The 20451-nt window shown below is 39.0% G+C and overlaps 1 protein-coding gene across 1 annotated transcript; it reads right to left on the bottom strand.

Moving 5' to 3' along the window:
* Positions 1-663: 663 nt before the first annotated feature.
* GluRIA (Glutamate receptor IA) lies at positions 664-13098 on the bottom strand. Its single transcript, XM_017173202.3, has 13 exons — positions 12814-13098; positions 10819-10971; positions 10393-10520; positions 7630-7759; positions 4121-4374; positions 3441-3632; positions 3098-3352; positions 2635-2995; positions 2250-2512; positions 1728-2192; positions 1426-1670; positions 968-1364; positions 664-908 (listed from the first exon to the last, which is right to left on the bottom strand). The coding sequence occupies exons 1-13, from the start codon at positions 12941-12943 to the stop codon at positions 873-875; spliced, it is 3009 nt and encodes a 1002-aa protein (XP_017028691.1). The 5' UTR covers positions 12944-13098; the 3' UTR covers positions 664-872.
* Between the last annotated feature and the right edge of the window lie 7353 nt (positions 13099-20451).

The following is a 20451-nucleotide window of genomic DNA, read 5'->3' on the forward strand; positions in this document are numbered from 1 at the left end:
TATACAAAATCAAATTCCATTTCATTCCGATTGCCGATATCTAATTAAATCAGCAAAACCGCAAGAGCGAATGCAAACAAACAAGTGTGCAAACAACACTCCTCGTCGAGGAAATAACAATTAAAATAATTATATTTGCATTAGCTTACATTAAAATTAAAATAATCGCGGGGGAAGGGTGTATTTGTTTTTGGAATGGCTTATTCCGCCGACGCCATGTGTTTGCTTTAAGTTTTTTGGGGTTTTTCATCAGCTGCCACATACATAATTCAGCGCGTAAATCGCTTTGTTTCACCGCAGACGCACAAAGTTCTGAAAGCCTCTTAGCCTAGTGCCACGCCCACCTTAAGCCTGGGGCCTATCAGCGCCCACCTTACCTAACAGAACCCTTGCCTAGCCTTGCCCTTACCCCTGTGTAGCCTTGCCCTTCCTGGTTTTGTTAAAACTTTAAGTCAACTAAGCGGCTTACCTCGTACACACACGCATCGCATCGCATCGCTCATACGCCACGTGGCAGCAGGCATGGCATCGCTCATACGCCACGTGTGCAACCTTCCCCCTAGAAATTCCATCACCGACTTTTGCTTAAAACATACTCTTTATTTTTATACTTTCGGGATAATTTTCACTTAGCCTATGTACAGTTTAGTGTTTAGTGTTTAGTTGTTAGTTAGTGGTAGTCGTAGCTATAGTTACTCGTAATTTATGCACTCGCTTTGTATACACATTTATCAAAAATACAATAGTAATTATTTATGGTTATTCTGTACAGTTTTTTTTGAACGCCGCCCGAGAGAGTTGATTGCCAGCGTCGTTTAGTTTCCCCGGTTGATGCCTTCTCAATTATTTACAAGATGAAGCGCTCTCCTCCCTTACATGCTGTACTGATACCGCACATTGGAGGCCAACTACAAGAGGGGGTTTCTGCGGATTAGCTAGGGTACTTTTATTGGATTTTTGTGCTCACCTCAACGCCCACCAATCGCTCATCGTATTCGCTGCTCGCCTGCATCGCCAGCTTGGCCTGCGAGTGCATAATAGCATCGGAGAGCGAGTCCCGCTGATATGTTGAGGATCCCAGCATCCCGGGTACGCCGCCGGCGGATCCATTCGATGGTGCCTTCAGGCTAGAGGATTTGCTGCGGCAAAAGAACTCCACAATGGCCACGATAACCGATAGGAGGAGGCCCCCTATGAGTATGTAATAAATGCCGGCCACATTGCTTAGCGAGAGCTCGTTGGGCGTGCTGGTCTCCTGGCTGTCCAGGTTGGGGCACTCGGTCTTGTCGTACCACCACTTTTTCCAGATTCTCAAGAGTTCACCGTTTTCTTTCAGTGTCAACACGGCCTCATTTAGTCGCTTTCTGAGGGGTTAAATAAAATCATTTCAGGGGGTTAACTTAACTTAAAATATTAAAAACTTACCTCAAAGGAGACCCTATAGGAGTGGCCACACCAAAACCCTTGGTATCTATATTACGACCCACCTTCATGGTATCGCAGGGCGGCCTGGCATTCACATACTCATTCTTAGGGGACTCCACCAGCAGAGCATACTTTCCCTTGGAGGTTCTCACCCGGCGGATGCCCTCGTCGTAGCTGAGAACCGAGGAGCGTTGATTGGCATTCATGTACTCCCACATTTTGTTATGCAGACCGATTTGTGAGCGCTACAAAATTATAATTTTAAAGTAAAAATAATCTACAAATTATAATTCCTAGCTCACCTTGAAAAAGTTCCATGTGGAGCCATGCTTGAGCGTTCCGTAGTCCATATCCGTGTGCATGGCCAGATCCTCGGGCGTCTTGATGGGCGCCACCATGCGCTCCACTGTGAGAAAAGCCGCCAAATTGGCAGTGTAAGAGGATATAAGGATGATGGTGAAGAACCACCAAACGGCGGCGGCAATTCTTCCTGCTATGGAAGGTGGTGTAAGGTCACAACCCTGCTGCATAAAGGCGGCCAGGGAGTACCAAAAGGAGTTCAACAGACTAAACTCATTGGGCGGCACAGGAGGCTGATGGGATTGGGAATCGCTGAGGGTGGTGGTGGCCCCGCCAATAATACCCGGCGGTTGCTGGGCCGTGGCATCTGGCGGAGGTCTGCGCACAATTCTCCATTCATAGGGCGGAAAACGGGTCACAAAATACAAGACAATACTGACGCCCAAGTAGCTGAGGATTACACTTATCTGAAAATATATTTTTGGGGTATTTCTAAAATATTTTATTATATTTAGAACACCTACCCATATCTCTTGGGAAAGAGGATTGAGGAAGCTAAACACTCCTGGTGTCTGCTTAACAGGCTTCTTGATCATGATAGATATCCCCAGGGTCATAAAGGGCTTGCTGAAGTCAATCACTCGCTCACGTTCCGCTGTTATGGTCATGGGTGCTATGGATATGTCCGCCTCCTTGCGCAGCAGCTCACCCACCATGCCATCCCAGCCACCAGGAGCATACTGATTCTCTGCTCCATAGTTGCCATCTTGAGCCAAACGTATTTCATCTTTGGGAAAAGGGTTAGTTTTTGGGAAATATAAGAAAGGTTAAGATATATATAATTATATTTTAAATATTCTTAAACGGATTTCTTTTATAATTGAACTGAAACTGAACACTGAAACTCACATTTAATTCCCAGGTGGTTAGCCAGCATATCAGCCAAGTCCTTGCAGTAACCCTCAAACCTATCATTGCCCACCAGCTGCTCGCCATAGCTGGACTGCTTGTGCATCAGGTAAGGCTCCTCCAGGACACTGGTCACTATGTAGGTATGATTCCTAGCATAGTCCCCAGTGCTGGCGGAGGCAGATCTCGATGAGGTGGCATAGCTGCGACTGTGAATAGGCAGGAGACCCAAATCATCTCGCCACTCGGCCACCTGCTGCAAAGTGCTATTCACGGACATTTCCACCACATTCAGGGTATAGTTGATGCGTCTGCCGTCCTCGTCAAAGCGGATTTCACCCGACAAGCCCTCGATTTCCACCTGGCAAAACAATAAAAAGGATTTTCATATAACAAATGCTCTAAGAAACTTATAAAATAAATGTTAAAAAATATATTTATTATATTACTCTTTGATTTTTACCTTTCTCAAAACCCTGGATATCTTCTCGCCCTGCTCCCAGGGCGTGACCCAGCCCTTGCTAGTGTTGCAGTCCAGCAAGGCGCCACTGGACTCGTTGGTGGAGGAGGACGAAGACGATGAGGAGGAGGAGGAGGAGCCACCGTGGCTGCGTCGCTGCAGATGATTGGAACGGAACTGATCCGGCTTCTTGCGCAAAATACGATTGAAGGCCTCGACGAGCACGAAAACCGCATCGTACATCAGGGCAGCCTGAGCCTGCAAAAATCATGGAGGAGACGAGGCCATGGTTCGTGGCGAAACAAATCAATGGCAGAGGGGAGTGTGCGAGTGCAGGTCAATTTACCGAAATGGCCGGCAAGCCGTTGGCCTGAAACTGGGATTGGGAGGCGGATTGGCCCTGGCCCGTTGGCTCCAAGCGCTTCCGGCTGTCATGGAAATCACGCACTGCCCGCCGATTAGAGTCGACAATGCGAAAGCCGGTGATGTTGATGGCCCCAAACTCGACCACATCGCTGGGCCAATGGTTGTCCATGACCTAGACGAAAAAAAAGGGAATCGAAAATCGTTATGTAAACATGAGATAGTAAAGGATATAGACGGGGTAATACCTGGTATATTATTTCTATGATTTATTGAAATTATATATTTTCTAAATATTTTATGAATTTGTAAACCATTCCAATAAAAATTCGTTTATGTTCCTAGGAAAATTTATAATATTTCTGTAGTATTTTTAAAACCTTTACAACTCTCAGAGTATCGAATAAATTTTACATTTCCCAAGAACTGAAGCTTCTATGAATATTAAATCGATTTAGCAAGAGTAAAGCTCTTACAAAACATAAATCTAGACATAAATGCTGCTCCATAAAACCACAAATCTTTATAAAAACAAAATATAAGTAGCTACAACCCCCCAAAATTTTCACAGGCGTTGGAACCCCGCAACGGAAGCCCGGCAATAATTGCTTATTAAAGCCTCCCAGCGGGAAAGCATAGAGCACACTCCATGCCAGTACTTACCAGGCCACTGAGCAGGTAATGATAGGTGCGCCGGCCCAGCTTGATGTCCCGCACATGCTGGACGATGATCTCTTTGGCCATTTCCGCCGGGCAGTCGAGCACGATGCGCTTTTTGCTGAAGCGACCCAAATCCTCGAGCGTGTGCAAAAAGTCAATGGCCATTGTTACGTTGGCGATGCGCTTCACCATTTGCACACGGAATGTTTCATTTCCGGGCTTCAGTTCTTGATAAATTTGCTGCAGCCGTAGTAAGCCTGTTGGGGCAAGGAGAAGGAATAAGCTGTCAAGGATATCGTGGCGGAGGGGTTTCAGGGTGCTATTGTGTCGGTGTGGGGATTAAGGTGTTCGTGATGAAAAACAATCTGATAATGCAGCCAGTTTTATGATAATCCCTGCAATCTATAAACAATCTTCAAGTTGAATGAATTTACCCCTTGGGCATTGATTTATTTCGCCCAGGAAGCATGTGTCATTTAATCATATTCTTCATGCCAGAACTTCATCTTCCGCAAATCCCTCAGAAGCCGCAAGAGAGGCAAACAAAAAAATACATTTTCACACGCCATTTGTTGCACGTTCAATATGGCCCTCCATGTTGCCGTTGTCATTGATTTGCTGCCTGCATTGATTCGCTGGATTTTTCCCCGAAAAAAAAAAGGAAAACCAAGAACAACAGGAGCAAGGGAAAGCAGAGCCAAAGCAGAGGAAAATCAGCAGGAGCCGTTCGTAAACAGTCGCGTGAAAAAGCGGAAACGGAAGTGCACACACACACAATTGAAGTACTTTTTTGTGGTATGGCGGTCCTGGTAACATTTCAATAAATAGCAGCCCCGAAAAAAACCCAGCACTCCCAGCAGTGCGTCGGTGGCTGCTGTTTTATTGAATGTTTCCTATGTAGTCGAACTCTCGTTGGAGTATTCATGAATGCGCCAAAAAATATGCTACCAATTTGTCGCCGTGTGCAGCCTTTTTCAGGACTCTCAGCGGGCGTACACTGAGGTAAGAATGGAAAGTATGGGTTTGGATTGAGCTCAAAAATGGGTTGTAAATACAAAAAATTGTATTTTATGCTATAAATTATAATATTCATATTATTAAAATTAGTTTCCAATATTTAATATATATGTTAAAGCTTGGAAGAAGCATATACTATGTAAAAATGGTATTCATTTTTGTTAAAATTACTTTAATTAATAAAAAATAAAACATATTTTAAGATTGGCCTGTGACATATCCCCTTTAGTACTCCTCAATTTCATATTCAGTCTCAAAATATCAACAAGGAATCTATAATTTCTGTCTGTAACTTCTCTATAATTTCTCTACAATTTCTCTTTAATTTCTCTATAATTTCTCCCCCTGTACCAGAGTGATAACCAGGCACAAAAGCCAAAAAAGTAGGTAGAAAAGGGCCCTGGAAAGGGGGGCCGTAGAACAAAGCAATAACAACAAACTGCTGACAGCGGCATTAAAATATAAAGTCCCGCTGTGGTGCCTTTCGTTAACAATGTAAACGCCAGAGTCGAAGTCGGCCAAAAAATGCCTGTGAATCACCATCAGCACATCGCCATCGCCAAGTGGAAAGGAGTGAGAGTGGAGGAGCACAGAGGAGCAAGTGGGGCACAAGCTGCTGCTCCGACTGCTCCGACTGCTGCTGCTGCGGCATTTCCTTTTCCTGCAACCAATGCCAGCGGCAACAATGTCGGCCTACTTTTCGGCGCCGCGGCAAATATTAAAAAATGGCCCAAAAAAAGGAAAATAATAATAATGTTAAGGCTGGAGCCAGTAGTAGCAGCAGCAGCACTCGGAACTGAGAGCTCCCAGCCGAAGGCAGCAGTTGCATGAAGCCATAAATTTTATTTCACACAGAGTCATTAACACATGACACACACAAACACACACACACACATGGACTTATAGAGCATTCCAACGGCGTGTGAACTCATTATAGGGGAGACGGAGCAAAAGAGGGGGTAATACAGGCAAAGAAAATTATAATTAAAATTGATAGAAATATAAAATAAATAAATAGAATGTAATAAAAATTCATAGAAATTTATATATTATTTTTATAATTTTTTAAATATTTCTTAAATATAAATAAGGCCTCTAAGAATCAAAAAACATAACAAATCAATACCAATTTTAAATAAAAAATAAAAAATTTGTAACCTGCGTATACGTAATATTATTTTAACAAATTTGTAGCTCAAAAAATGATTAAACAAGCTTCTGAAATATTAAAATAAAATCGAAACCAGACTTCCTTAAATACTCCTCATTTTCCCCGTGTTTTTACCGTGTAACCAAGTAGGGAGGCAAAGAAAAATCAGAGCTGCGTATACGTAATATTATATGAAATTTTTACAGAGCTGAAAGGACTCTCATTCCCATACCAATTCACTGTAAATGTATGTGTGTGTGTGTGAGCCAGTGTCTTTTGGCTCCATCTGATGTCTTCATCTTTGGCCGTAATTGTTGCCGTCGTCGTATTGTGCCACGTAGACGGCAGGAAATTGCTTTGAAATAAATTTCAATACAACAAAAAGCAGCCTAAGACCCGCACATACACACACACATGCACAAATACATAAACAGAAGCCGACAAAGTGTATACACACACACACCCAAGCAGCTGGTAAAGCCCAACCATATGTGTACGCAGCCGAGGGTCCTGCGTGTGTGTCCTTCTCTTGGCTGCTTAAGCCCGTTGAGGAGCCACTCGAAAGAGCACACTTGGAAGCACTTGAGCGCGCTGTCTGCCTAGCAGCTCCTCCTTCCCTTCCTGCTTCTCTTTTTAGCTTTTTTTTAGCTCTTTGTGCCGCTTATTTAATTACATATTAGCAAAAATGAAAAGGCACGAGCCCACGAGGTCACGGGATTAAAAAATAAAGTGGCACAGAGGCTTATTAGGAGTACAGGCGAGTCTTCCTTACTCGAACCAACTGCTGGCCAATTAATTACATATAAATGTACACAAAAACATAAACACAGGTGTGACCCATAAAGCTGTCTGGGTTAGGGGTATACCTTTCCAGGCAAAGCTTTGTTTTGTTAAGGAAATGTGATGAAGCAGCATTATAATTGAAGATTTCAAAGAAGCTTTTCCTCATTAACATAAACTTCTCTAAGAAATAAAGACCATAAAATTAGTTTTAAGAGGCTTCAAAGCTTTGGAAACAAAGTTTGGCTAATAAAAAGCAAACAAAACTTTAAAGGAAGTCCGACTGTAGATGATTTTCACTCACAGAGCAACAGCAAATAGATTATTCCAAACAATGTTCAAACCTCCCCTGGATTGAAACACTTAATCCAAAGCAGAAACATTGCCATAACCGCCACTTAAATCCACTCGCCTGCCCGATTGACGCCTTATTTGTTTATGGCAAATGAAAGTCAAATGAAATGAAATCGAAACACAAAGCAGTCAAATGGGCAAACAAACAAGGGAGGAGATAATGTGGGGGAGGGACTGTGTCGGAGGGTTATATCTATATGTAGCAACTCACCATCGTGCGAGTCGTAGAGATAAATAATGCTCTGCCAGCCGTAGTACTGGATGGTATCGATAATCGCCTGATGATAATCCGGACGCATGCTGATAGCGAAATCCAGCAGTCCCGACGACGGGGTGAGCACCTAGAAGTATGCAAAGCAAAGGCCCCCATGAACTCTCTCGCTGGTAACAATGTAAATGTGCACGCTACATGAAGCAATAATAAAATGAAACGCGTTTCCGCTGGGCGCCCCCTCCCTCCCCACGAGAGATGTACATATACGTACGCCCCTGGGTGATCCAGAGGGGTCGGTCGGTCGGTCGGCAGTGTAAGGCGACGCCAACAAGCAGATACATCCAGAGAGATACACACAGATACCAGTTTCCGTTTAGCTCAACATACTCGGGCACGGTGAGAAATTGGGGGTGTTTAAAGTTTATATTTACTTATTTTTTATGGCAGAAATACCTGTTTGATTTAAGCTGGAAGGCTGAGAAACATTCTTATGATTAAACTAAATATGTTTAGAAATATTATTAAATTTTAAAACAATCTTAGGAGTCTAACAAAATTACTTAAAATATTTGGGAGATATTATTTACATAATTTTAAGCTTTTGTTGGATGTTAAAAATAATAATTTGAGACTTCAACATATTTGGGAATTACCAAAATTTGTTTTAAAATATTTATAAAGTATTAAAACAATCTTAGGAGCTTAACAAAAATACTTAAAATATCTGGCAGATATTACTACATTGATTTAAAGCTTTTTGGATTGTTGGAAATAATAAAAAATGAAACCTAGGGCTTGTTAGGTAATAAATAAATCTTTTAAAATTCTAATTTTTAACAAGTAATCTAAGCTTAAAAATACAACCATAATTTCCAGCTTAACAAAAACTATTACCCATATTTCTCACCATGCAAGAAGCACGCAAATGCGCACTCAATGTGTGCGGGGATCTGGGGGTGTAGGTGCCATCGCCTGTGTTTTGCCGCCCAGAGTCAGAGGCAGAGACAGAGGCAGCATCGGATGCCTGTGCCTGGGTGACTCTGCCTCCATATCTTGATTTATAGTGATTGAAATAAAAGAGGCCAAGAGCGTGTCATAAATTCGCTGGCTCTCTCTCCGTGTAGGAGTCGAGTCGAGTCGAGTCGCTCCCCCGTTTGGCATTGTCTTCCGCCGGCGCTCCGAGTTGGCTTTCTGTTTCGCAAAGTGACAACAAAAACGACAACAACAGCAGCAACAGCAGGAGCAGCGGTTCAGCCAACAACCAAACTGTTGTCGCACTGCCTGTCCCGTCCGCTTTGTTGCTGCTGGTAGTAAATTTTCTTCAAATTACAATTATTATGATTTGTGCCCGGGCTTTGATTTAGTGCACTGTCTAAGCAGAGTCCTCACCCGATTGGGCTCTGGGGGAGAACTGTGAACCCCAGGCTCCACTTTATGCAATGACTTCATTTTTACAAAAATTGACATTAACTGAAAGGAATTCTTAGGGGGTTCTCAGCTAATACGGATTGGTAATTGAAAACTCTGCCAAGTCAAGTGTAATAAAAGCTAAAGGGTTCAAGGAAAAATGAAGGGTTAAAACATATAAAATATTTTTACAATTCCTACGTGCTTGTTGCCTTATCAATCTAGTCTTTAATGTCGTGACTGGACTTTAAATGTTGTTTTGAGTACGTAGATATATTACATACTATGTTGCCAGGAAAGTATAATTCTCTAAATAAAATCTTAATATCTTGTAAGAAGACCGGAAATATTTATTTGAAAATTTTTTTCAAAAAAACAGAGTCTAAAAATTACATAACTTAAACAAAAATGCTTTAAATTCAATTCAGAAAGCTGTTTCTTATTAGTTTTAAGTAAGTTAACAAATCTGCATTATAATTTTCATTTTTTATGAAATACAAAATTTTGGCCATTTTTGAAAAATTTAACGATGTAACCCCTTATCAAATTTGAAAAATTTCAAAAAAAAAAATTTTTCTTCCGGTCATGGCTAGAAAGATTTGCCTTTTCATGCTGATCAAGAATATATATGGTTTATAAGGTCGGAAATGACTGATTCAATAATAATAACCTTAAAAAAGACCGGAAATATTTGAATTCTTTATGCATAATTTTATGGAATAATTAATTAATTAGGTTAGGAATTGCTTAAGTTGGCTAAAAATACATCAACATTAATTCAAAAAGCTGTTCTTAATACTAACATAATTTTAAACCTAATGAAAGCTTTAAAATCAACTTAGACTTTCTTTTTTTTATGCATATTGTTGGCGTTTTATTTTTAAATATTTTTTTATAGGCACTACTTACTTGTAAAATTCCCATTAATTTGATTTAAATATTTAACCCTCAATTACACCTACTTAAATAGCTCAAGTTTTAATGCCAACAGCAAACAAATGTTTGGTTTTTGACTTTAAAACCATTACTAAACCCTTTGTAAATAGCTAAATGTGTAACTTGTCCTTGTTTTTCAATGGAAGCTCTCATTTGCCAGGTCTTTATTATTTTTACACCCAACTCTCCGTTGGGCACATAATTAAATATTTGACTACCACCTACACCTCCCTCTCTGTTGCTAAAAACTTTCCCTTTGTTTCGCTACCCTTTGGGCCAACTTCATTAACGCATAACTGAGTTAACCACTCCATCAGTACCCTTATGGCAACCGCAGAGGGTAAATAACACGGAAATCAATTACATATGACATTTCTTTTTCACCTTTTGCAGGTAGATGAGGAGGAGGACACTTACCTTCTCGGGGAACCAGGGCGTCACAAATGGCATTTGGAACGTATTCGAGTAGGAGTGCAATGTGTCAAAGGAGTCCGGCGACACGGCGCCCAGCATCGAGTAGACTCCGCGCGAGAATTGATTGCAAACTGGAGGTTACAGTAATAAATTCGTTTTTGTATTCTCTGCTCTCTTTCTCTTTTTCTTTTCAGCTCGAGGGGTGGGTGGGTTGTGGGTGGGGAAAAATGGAAAATGCATGGCGGAGACAGTGTCTAGGTCGGGGAGCAGAGAGTGTGGCGCACAATTAAATTGCAGCTTTGAGTGTGGAGTAGAGCGGACGTGAAGTAAAACCAATTTTCAATAAAAAATGCACATAATTAATGGGGGAACCGTGTCTGGTGTAATGGGGTTTTTTAGGGATTTCCTGGTACTGATAACAACACATACTCAGGCGGGATAATTTGAATGCATCCGCCGTATTGATGACATCGACGTACGCCTGCAGCTCGAAGCGCCGGGAGCTCACATTCAGGTTGTGATTGAGCATTGCATATTTAAAGGCTGATTGCACGTCGTCCGTTCCCTGCTCGAAGATTGCACCTGCAAGCGAGACAGAAAGAGAGAGAGAGAGGAGGGTTAAGAGGGGTTTTTAGGGGGTTAGCTAGGGCGAATATTTTTGCTTCGTTAAATATTTAGGCGGCTTTTGACACGGTCCTGTTAATATTAAACGAAAAAGGGCACAGTGCAAATATGTACACAAATGATAGCATAATGTCACGCCCACACGGCCACCTGGGCCACTGTCCCAGCACACACAGACATAAACAAGGCACTGGGAGAAAAAGTGGATAGATTTATGAATTTAGAGAATTAATTAAAAAGGTTTTAAAGAGAAAGAGCTCAAGATATACGGCAGCTTCTTATAAAATAAACTTAAATAATATAAAAAAAATAGAAAATCTTATAAAATATATAAATTATAATTTAAATATAATATTAAAATATATTTTAAATAATTTAAAATATATTAATATACATTTTATTTACCAGAAAATGTGTCACATATCTTAAATTCTTTAAATAACTAAATCATAACTGTTAGTTAATATACTACATTTTTTCTCAGTGCCCTCACCCACACCCACACACACACACACACACACCATCCTAGACAGGCCGCCCTCCGACAAGCAACAACAAAAAGCGCAAACGAAGTGTTGATGCAGCAATTTTGTGCTGCGCTTTTGCATGGCACCTGAACAGGTAGCACAGGTAACACCATCGCCAGTCACCATGGCGTTGCCTGGATTTGAGTGCAAGCCAGTCAGCATGACTGTCACATTAGCAGCCACCAAGCAGATATATATATAAGTGCATATAGTACGCTCCCTACCTGTGTGCAGGGAGCCAAAATGACTGCAGGTGCAATGACTGAAGCGCCATCGTGCAATAAAAATAAGGCAGCAGGTGAAAAAAAATAGAAAAAAAAGTAGAAGCTGCCTGGTGAGAGCGTAAAATAAAATGCGGTGCCTGCCTAGGCAAGTTCTTCGAGGGACTTTCGACGCCAAATCGTGAATTTAGAAAATGAGGAAATTTAATATTTAAAGAAGGTCTATGAAATATAACTAGGGTGGGTCTCTAAAGGATTGGGTAATAATACTGGAGGGGAAAATAGAGGAAAAGGTGTTTTTAGTAAGTGTTCTCTTGGGTAAAAGATAAAAAAGTAAAATAAAATATTTATTAAAGTTATTAAAGTGAACAATATTAATTTAAATAGAAAGAAGAGGCCTCTACTGCAATAAAATATTTAATTTAAAAGTATACAACTTTTAACTATGTAAACAAAAAGTAAAAATTGAATTTTATAAATTTTTGAAAAGGGTAAAACTATAGTTTTCAAAACAAATACTTCATAAATAATACAAAATACGTTAAACCTTTACATTTAAAAAAAAAATAGGAGAAAATAAATTTCTAAACATAAATATAAGGAAGGAAACAAATTAATACCTATTACATGAAGGAAACACCATCATAAGCCCCTCAAAAGGAAGATTTCAATTATCACCTAGCTTTGAAAGCTGAAAAACAATCTCAGTTTATATTCGTTGGACGTGTGAAGAATATTGGGGAATAACTTGCACGACGGAGGACCACCATGCTCGAGTGCAGCAAGGACAGGTCAGGGATAATCTGCCGGGCAACAGCCATACCCAATTTCCCCAAACGAGCCATGAGAGAGGAATGCAGGCATACAGGAAGCTGAGGAATACAATACCGGCAAGCAGGGAGGTAAGTGCAAGGAGCAGGGAGCCAGAAGCAGGAGCAGGGAGTAAGCCAGGAGCACATTGTGGCCAAATCCCAGCTACAAGTGCAGTGTGGCGGCTGTGACAATTTCTGGCGGAGCCTGGGATCCCTCCCTGGGCTCCTCTGGAGACTCACCTAATGGTATTTTCTCGGTTAAAGATGACGCCTGTTGTTGCTGCTGCTGGGCGACACTGAATTCCGGGCAGAAAATGCTGGTGGCGCATATTAAATGTAAATATGCCAGGAATTTTAGCCTCGAATGCATTTTGCACTTGTAGTTTGTAGCAACAATTTCGCCAAATTCCGAGTTTTGAGCACAATGAAGTGTATTTGTTGGTTAAATTGGATTCGCCATTACGCGCAAAGAACTCACTTTATTACACTTTGTTTGCTTTCACAGGCTTTTGTTAATTTTATTTGAGTTTTTTCTACACGTTTTCTAAAAAGTTTTTTATCAATTTATTTTGTTTACTTTGACTTTGGTTATTTTTAAATATTTATTATACTTTTGTTAAATTTTTTATTTATTTATGAGAATTTTCAAGAGGTTTCACTAAGTTCTTTTCCGATTTCGATTATTCAGTTTCATAAGCAACTTTATTTTCTATTATATTTATAATTTGGCTATAGAAAAGTCCCTTTAAGTTTCATTTGGATTTTTGTTTATTTTGATTACACAAATGTTTAAACTTTTTTGATTAATTATTTATTAACTTGACTATTCCTTTGTTTTCCCGTTAAGACTCCACCGAAATCTCACTTTAATACGCACTCAAACTGGACTTTAACATCGGAGATTTTACTAGCTTTTCCTCTGCCGCTTCGCCTTGCTTTTCCCCAGGAAAAACTCTGCGCTTTTCATCCGCTCACTGGAACCAAACGGCCACGCGTTGTAATCAGCACTAAAATACGCCTAAGCTGGGCCAGTAATACGAGGTCCTGAGCCGATGCTCCGGAAAACGTGGAAAGCCAGGCCACAGGACCACAATGTAGCTTTGTGGCCCGTATTACTGGGAGAGGAAAAGCCGACAGCATCCCATGCTCTTTGTACTAAAAACCAGAGAGAGACAGAGATACCGAGAGTTTTCCCGCTCTCCGACTGCAAAGCAGGGAGAGTTTTCTCTTTCAGAGGGTGGAAATGAGAGCCGGATGCTGTAATGGTAACTGTAACTGACCTACTGCATTTTTTGGCCAACTTGCACGGCGGCGTCGTCGTCGTCGACGTCGTCTTCCTCGCTGGTTAAATGTTTGTTTACGTTATGCCTGCGTTTTTGGGCCTGCATAATTGATAACAACAGCTCGGCTTTCGCTTTGGGCCCTCGTGTTTTTAGTTTTGGTAATTACGAATTACGAAATACGAATTGTTTTTCGGGGAGGACAAAACAATCCTTTTAACAAATCTCATTACGTTGTCAATTACGCGCCATTACCAGGCGGGTGAAAGCAGCAGCCACCGACTCTGAAATCTCATTAACAGGCTTTAATTTTCAAAACAAACTTAAGTGAGCCAAAAGATAAAGGGCTGAAGGACTGAAGAAACTAAGGAAACTCTAGGCCACGCCCCATATTGTCGAGGTCTCGGCGGCATGCTATTTTATAATAATCTGTACTTAGTTTATAATGCGCACAGGAAGTGGAAAAGGACAATGGTTGCACTAAGAAAATATGTATGAAAAGCGGATTTAAATTTGTTATTACAAAGGAAATGCTAAGATCTGGTCAAGAGGAAATGGAAAGCTTAGTTGTTTAGATGTTTCTGACCTTGCCAAAGGGGTAATAAGAACCCAGTTGCTAAGAGAACTTTTTAAGTCAGTTAGAAATTCTAGAGAAAGGCAGGAATATGCTAATGGAATAGTTTGTATAATCATCTTTATTTATATTCAAGCAAAAACTGAATAATAATTGATTGTAAATTTAAAAAAATTATAATAAATAATATAATGACCTCGGGTTTTAAGAACCTTACAAATTCTTATTAGATATAGGTCGCTGCTAACAAAAAAATATTTAAATAGATAAATAAAATAAATAATTATAATAAATATTTATATATATACCAATACATAGATATATATAACATATAATTTATCTAAAATATATCCCTATTATCTCCCCAATATTTTCCCCCAGTGCACCATCCACTTCCGACTTAACCTTTCAATATAAAACGGCAAAAACTGCGATTAGGGGGCCAAGTCAATAAACATAAAAGTTAATGGTAAAATTTTTTAATTAAGAAAATCAATGAATATTTTTTTCGCTATTTTTCCTTTTCCTTCGCTTGCATTATGGGTATTTTGCTGTTTAGCTTTTCATCCATTGCCTTGCCATTTCCTCTACTTCGGCGGATGGCACCATTTTAACATTTATGACTTGCGATTTTCACGACTCTCGGGGATAATGGAAGGAAACGAGGAAAAATCATCTCTAGAGCGATTTCCTTTCTTTTTATATATTTAATAAGCTGGCAAACAAACTTGCTTTGATGCAATTATTAAATGCAAACGTCTATAAATTTTAATTGGCTTTTATTTAGCGATTTTTTCAGTTTTTCCCTTTTTGGTGTTTAATTATGAATTACAATTTATGCGGCCGCCTAAGTCAACAGAGTTAAAGCGTTTAATTAAATTCGGTGAAAAAGGGAAATGGCACAAAAAAAAAATGCAAATACCGAGGACTAGGGCCTGTGACTGCTTAAAGCCGCAACAAAATCAAAGCCGCAAGTACAAAGATAAATAAGTGGCATTGTCGGTTTCATTTCCGGCTGCAACATTTGCATTCAAATCGCTGTGTCTGTGTGGTATTGGTATTGGTGTGCACAGGAATGTGCACTTAAAAAATTAAATATAACTAAAATAAGCACACAATTAAATATAAAATATAAATAAATATAAATATAAAATAATAATAAAGCCTAACTTTTATTATTTGTGAAGAAATAAATTAGTAAAGAAATATAATATTATTTTTCTTCCTATATTTCATTATTTCTTAAACAAATAAATTAGGAAAATAATTTAATATAAAAAAAAAACGGCCTAAAAAATTTCTAAGAACTTTATTAGAATTTCAATTCTTAAGAACACCCCGTAAAAATGCAATAAAAAAGCATCCGAAACTGCTTAAAAATCATTAGAAAGAGAATCAAAAATGATTAAAATATTTAAGTGACTTTAAATCGCCTAAAAATTAGTCGTAAAATAGAAATTCTTTACTTAAATTTAAAAAAAATAGTCAATCCCGTCTCAAAAATTGTTCTAAAAATGATTTAAAACCCTTTTTAAACATTTTTCTTCTTGCCCAAATATTTTTCCCAGTGTAATTGTCGGTGTCGTTGTAAGCGCTATATAAGTAGACTCCCAACTGGTTTTATATTTAGGCGTTTGCCTCCGTTAAAAGCACAGAAAGAAAGCAATAAAAAGCAGCACGCCGCGAATGCGAACGAACTGATGCTTTTGGCGGCGTGGAGAAGGAGGAGGAGGTAGCTTCTGGGTGGCCTTGGGGTGGGTAGGATAGCTAAGGTTAAGGGAAAGCACCAGGGTGGGGGTAGCAGCTGTCCCACTCCCCCCGTAATTTGTATTGGCTGCCGCGAGAGTTGGCCTCGCCTGTCTTTCAGTTTCTCACTTCATCAGTTACGCCAAAAAGGAGACTCTACAATAAATTTCGCTGATTGCTTCCGTTCGTTTTTTTTACTGCCCCTTCGCATCTACGCGGACTCATTTTTTATGCCGCTTGATAAAGTAATATCCGTTTTAGGTTCACTCGGTTGTAGGTCCTGCCTGTTAGGTAGGACTTTACAATACCCTCAGGGAACCGAGAGGAAACAGTCTGTAAGTCAGTCAGTCAGTCAGTCTGCCAGTAGAGGATATTTGGAGCAGAGATTTTTGAATGAAATGACTAATAGTTAAGGCACTTTAAGATGCCTAGAATTTAAATTTATTTAAAGTTATTTTATGGCTAGTTAATAAATAATAGCTAAAGTGGCAAAAACAAAAGTACTTTCACACAATATTGATTGTGTATTTGTGAATAAATATTTAATGAATACAAAAGAATTAAAATCAAAGAGCCTTGACTTAAAGTATTGAAGCAATTAATAAACATGCTGAATTACAGAAAATGTTGAAATATTCTTTAATTTAATGTTACTGAAATCTCTATATAACTAACCAGCTAATTAACCCATTAAAAAGACCCCCAGCCAGCCTATAACCTCTACTCCCACTCCCCATTAAGGGGTATTTAACTACAAGGTATACAACAAAATGTCAGTTGCTGCAAGTAATGTGCCAACTTTTGGCTATAATTTGGTGGACCAACTGGCTTCCACAGAAGCTCCCCCCCTCAACCCCTTGCTGCCCTCCAAAATTGCAGCACTTTTTGGGGGTCTAACACAGATTTGTGGCCTTGGCTGCTGCGGGAGTTTTTTTGGCTAGAGTTCGGTGGCCCATGGGGCGTATGCGTCATATAAGAGTACGCATACGCAGTGTAGGTCAATGCTGTGAGCCAGAGTGTGTATGTTTGTGTGTATGTGTGTGTGGCTGGTGTAGGTGTAATTGAAACTTCCGCTTTGGTCAGTTAGCGCAATTTAGCAAGCTGCAAAAAAGTTAGGCACGGCTGAAGTAACAGGCAAAGTGTAAAGTCCATTTCAGCTACTTGGCTTTCATTTCAATTTAAACTTTGCCAAAAAAAAAAACCCCACACATTCACATTCATGGTTCCACGTCCTCGTATAAAGTTGAGAGAGAGGATGGAAATTATTTAAAATGATTTATTTCACAACAATTTTCATTAGGTGGCCGTCGGAGACTGCAATGCAGGTTCCAGCTTCAGCTCATGCTCCTCTGCTCTGCTCTCTGCACTAATTCACTTTTGCTGATTTTTGTGGTAAAAAAAAATAGGCGAAAAATGCCTTGAGAGCTTTGGTGGAGTGGTAACGCTCACTCATGTTTCATATATGAAATAATTATATGTGCGGTCAGCACAGAGGCTGCCAAAAGGCCGCCGACTGGCTGCGGGCAGTGCAGCAGTCCTTTCTTATTTTTTTATGTTTTCACTAGTTATTTTTTACACTATAAAGAAAAAATAGAGTTTAAATTAACAAAGAACAAGGATATATTTAAAAAAATATATATTTAGGAGTAGGTCTTGCTCTTCTGGATTTTTTATGAATTTTTATAAGCAACATCTTATGATTTTCATTTAATTTTATTACAAAGTTTACTTCTTTATTATAAGTTTAGTTCTTTATTATAAGGTAAGTATTATATTTAGTACTACTTACTGCCTTGTACTTTTATTTTTTAAAATTATTCTTATAAAAATTAATAAGCTTTCCTTTAATTTAACGAATTATTAAAGGCAATTTCTGAATTTCATTTAAACAAGAATCAAGTTTAATTTAAGCAGCTATATTAATTTATTAATTAAATATATTTTTAATACTTTAAAAACTATTTACTGAACTTGTAATAAATTTTAAAAAATATTTCTCTTATTTGTTTTCCCCTCTGTAATAAAAAAAAGGAAAAATTTGTGGGACTGCTACATGTTCCGTGTTGCCTGCTGCTGCTCCACGGCGACTGCTGCATAACTTTTGTGGAGATTTCACTCTGGACCAAGCCACGCCCCCCGGCCTTGTGCCTGCCCACTCATCCTCAATCCCTCCCCCCTCTGACATACCTCTGCCTCTGTGTGTGTGTGCCAAAATTAGTGGCAAAAGAAGATGCAAGCGGAAAAAAGCGGCAAAGGAAAACGCAACTAGCTAAAGGTTAACAAGCGTCGGACAGGCGAGCCAGCTATGGGAATTACCCGGCAGCTGGAAAAAGAACTTATAATTTTTGGACAGCGAGCACAAAAAGAACCAAAACCAAACCCAAACCCGAACCTGAACCTGCACCCAAAAAAATGGTATGAAAAAAACCCCAACCAAAAGCGGAATGTTAATGAAAAGCAGGCGTGAAATAAAATCATAAATTGTGCAGCTGGGGGGGAATGTGTGGGTTCTGCCGAGTCCTTCAAAGTCCTGGTTGTTGTTATTATTTGGCATTAGTATGCACATACGTACGAGCTGCTGGGAATTAGAGCGGGGGAATCCCCCTTGGACTTGGATGAGTGCATTTGCGGCGAGCTTGCAACGATAATGTTCTAGTAAGAGCAGTACGTGTGGGTGTCCCTGTGGTTTTCCGTCAGGATTTACCAAAGGGAGTCGGAGGAGCACTGAGTCTAGACTTGGTCAGCTTAGCCGTTGAGGAGTTGTCAGAAAAAGAGACGGGATTGGAAAGGCTGCTGAAGTTGACAAGGGTTGAGGGAGTGAGCTGGGGTGAAGGCTGGCTCTGGCGTGGGCGTGTTTATTTTCGGAAAAAAGTTGAATTAATAACAAAGAACCCTTCGGGAAAGGTTGCTTTTTATACCAAGTCCTGTAATAGATTTGTTTTTCTTTGAGAAAACATGTTACTGGGAATCTCTCAAAAAATATTCAACACTTGGCAAGTTTAGAAACTGTTTCCCCTACTCCTCACACTTGGCCAAGTTACGATAACAAAAAGCTTAGCCAGGGTGAGAAACCAGGCTAAAGATTACAGAAAAATTTATGGAACTTTTTGAGGTGGCTTTCGTTACTAGTTGGAGCTCGTTTAATATGTTTTCTATTTAGGAAAGTGTTTAATTATTTTTATATACTAGCAAAGGATCAAAAGTCAAAAAGCCAATGCAATGGCTTAGTTATAATCTAAAAAATTTTAATTACCATATTAAAAAAGGTACAAATATCCATTTATAATATTAAAATATTTTCTGTCTTCTTGAAGGGTTTTTTTAATTTTAGTTAGTAAAGGAGTCATTTCCCACCCCATAAACCCTATATATTCTTGATCAGCATCAACAGAGGAATCTTTCTGACCATGTAGGCAAGAAAAAAAAATTTCATAATTTTTTTCAAAATTTGATAAGGGGGTTACATCATTAAAATTCTCAAAAATCGGCCAAAATTTTGATTTCTTAAAATTTATACAGATTTGTTAACCTAGAAAAAACAAGCATAGAAAAGCTTTCCGAATTGAATTTGATGCTTTTTTGCCTTAGTTATGAACGATTTATGATTCGATGTCACGATCCTATAGAAAACTGCAAAGATATAGAAATTTCATATTCCCAAAGTTGTTTAAATATATTTAAAAAATATAAATTCTATGTTTTGCATTTTTCTAAACAATGTTGTCTAATTTGACAAGATTAAATATTAAGAAAACTTATGAAAAATAACTAAATTCTACAGCATTTTTGTACCTTTGCGTAGTTGAAATTGTAGGGAAATTATATTTTAAAAAATATTCCACCTTTCTGAGATAGTATTTTTCATAAATTTTTAATATTTGTCATTCTTAGATTTATTTGAAATCGTTAAAAATATCAAAAATACATCTTACCTTCCAAACTTCCTCTTTAATATATAAAAACCATATTTTCTTATTTTTAAAAAAATGTGTACATCTTTATTAATTGTTTAACTACGTTTTTTGTTTGAATGTTTTCTCTTGTGTTTTGATGCTCTCTTCATACTCATTGATATTCCGCACTTGAGTTTTCCTTGCAGCTGGAAAATCTATGGCAACTAAGACAGACCTTGTCCTAGACATTAACTAATAAAATGCATAAATCTGTTAACAATTTGTGTGTGGTTTTGCTGTGGTGTGTGCTTAAATACGTACATTCGCTATGATTAATGCTAATCTGATTGTTATTGTTATTTATGCGATTTATGGCGATATATAG

Source organism: Drosophila kikkawai, chromosome 3L, assembly GCF_030179895.1.
Source record: "Drosophila kikkawai strain 14028-0561.14 chromosome 3L, DkikHiC1v2, whole genome shotgun sequence".
NCBI classification, from domain to species: Eukaryota; Metazoa; Arthropoda; class Insecta; order Diptera; family Drosophilidae; genus Drosophila; species Drosophila kikkawai.

Coding starts and splice junctions, on each gene's coding strand:
- GluRIA (XM_017173202.3), bottom strand. CDS start 12,943: ATGCATTCGAGGCTAAAATTCCTGGCATATTTACATTTAATATGCGCC. Junction 10,972..12,813: donor AACCGAGAAAATACCATTAG/GTGAGTCTCCAG, acceptor TCTCGCTTGCAG/GTGCAATCTTCGAGCAGGGA. Junction 10,521..10,818: donor ATTCAAATTATCCCGCCTGA/GTATGTGTTGTT, acceptor TGTAACCTCCAG/TTTGCAATCAATTCTCGCGC.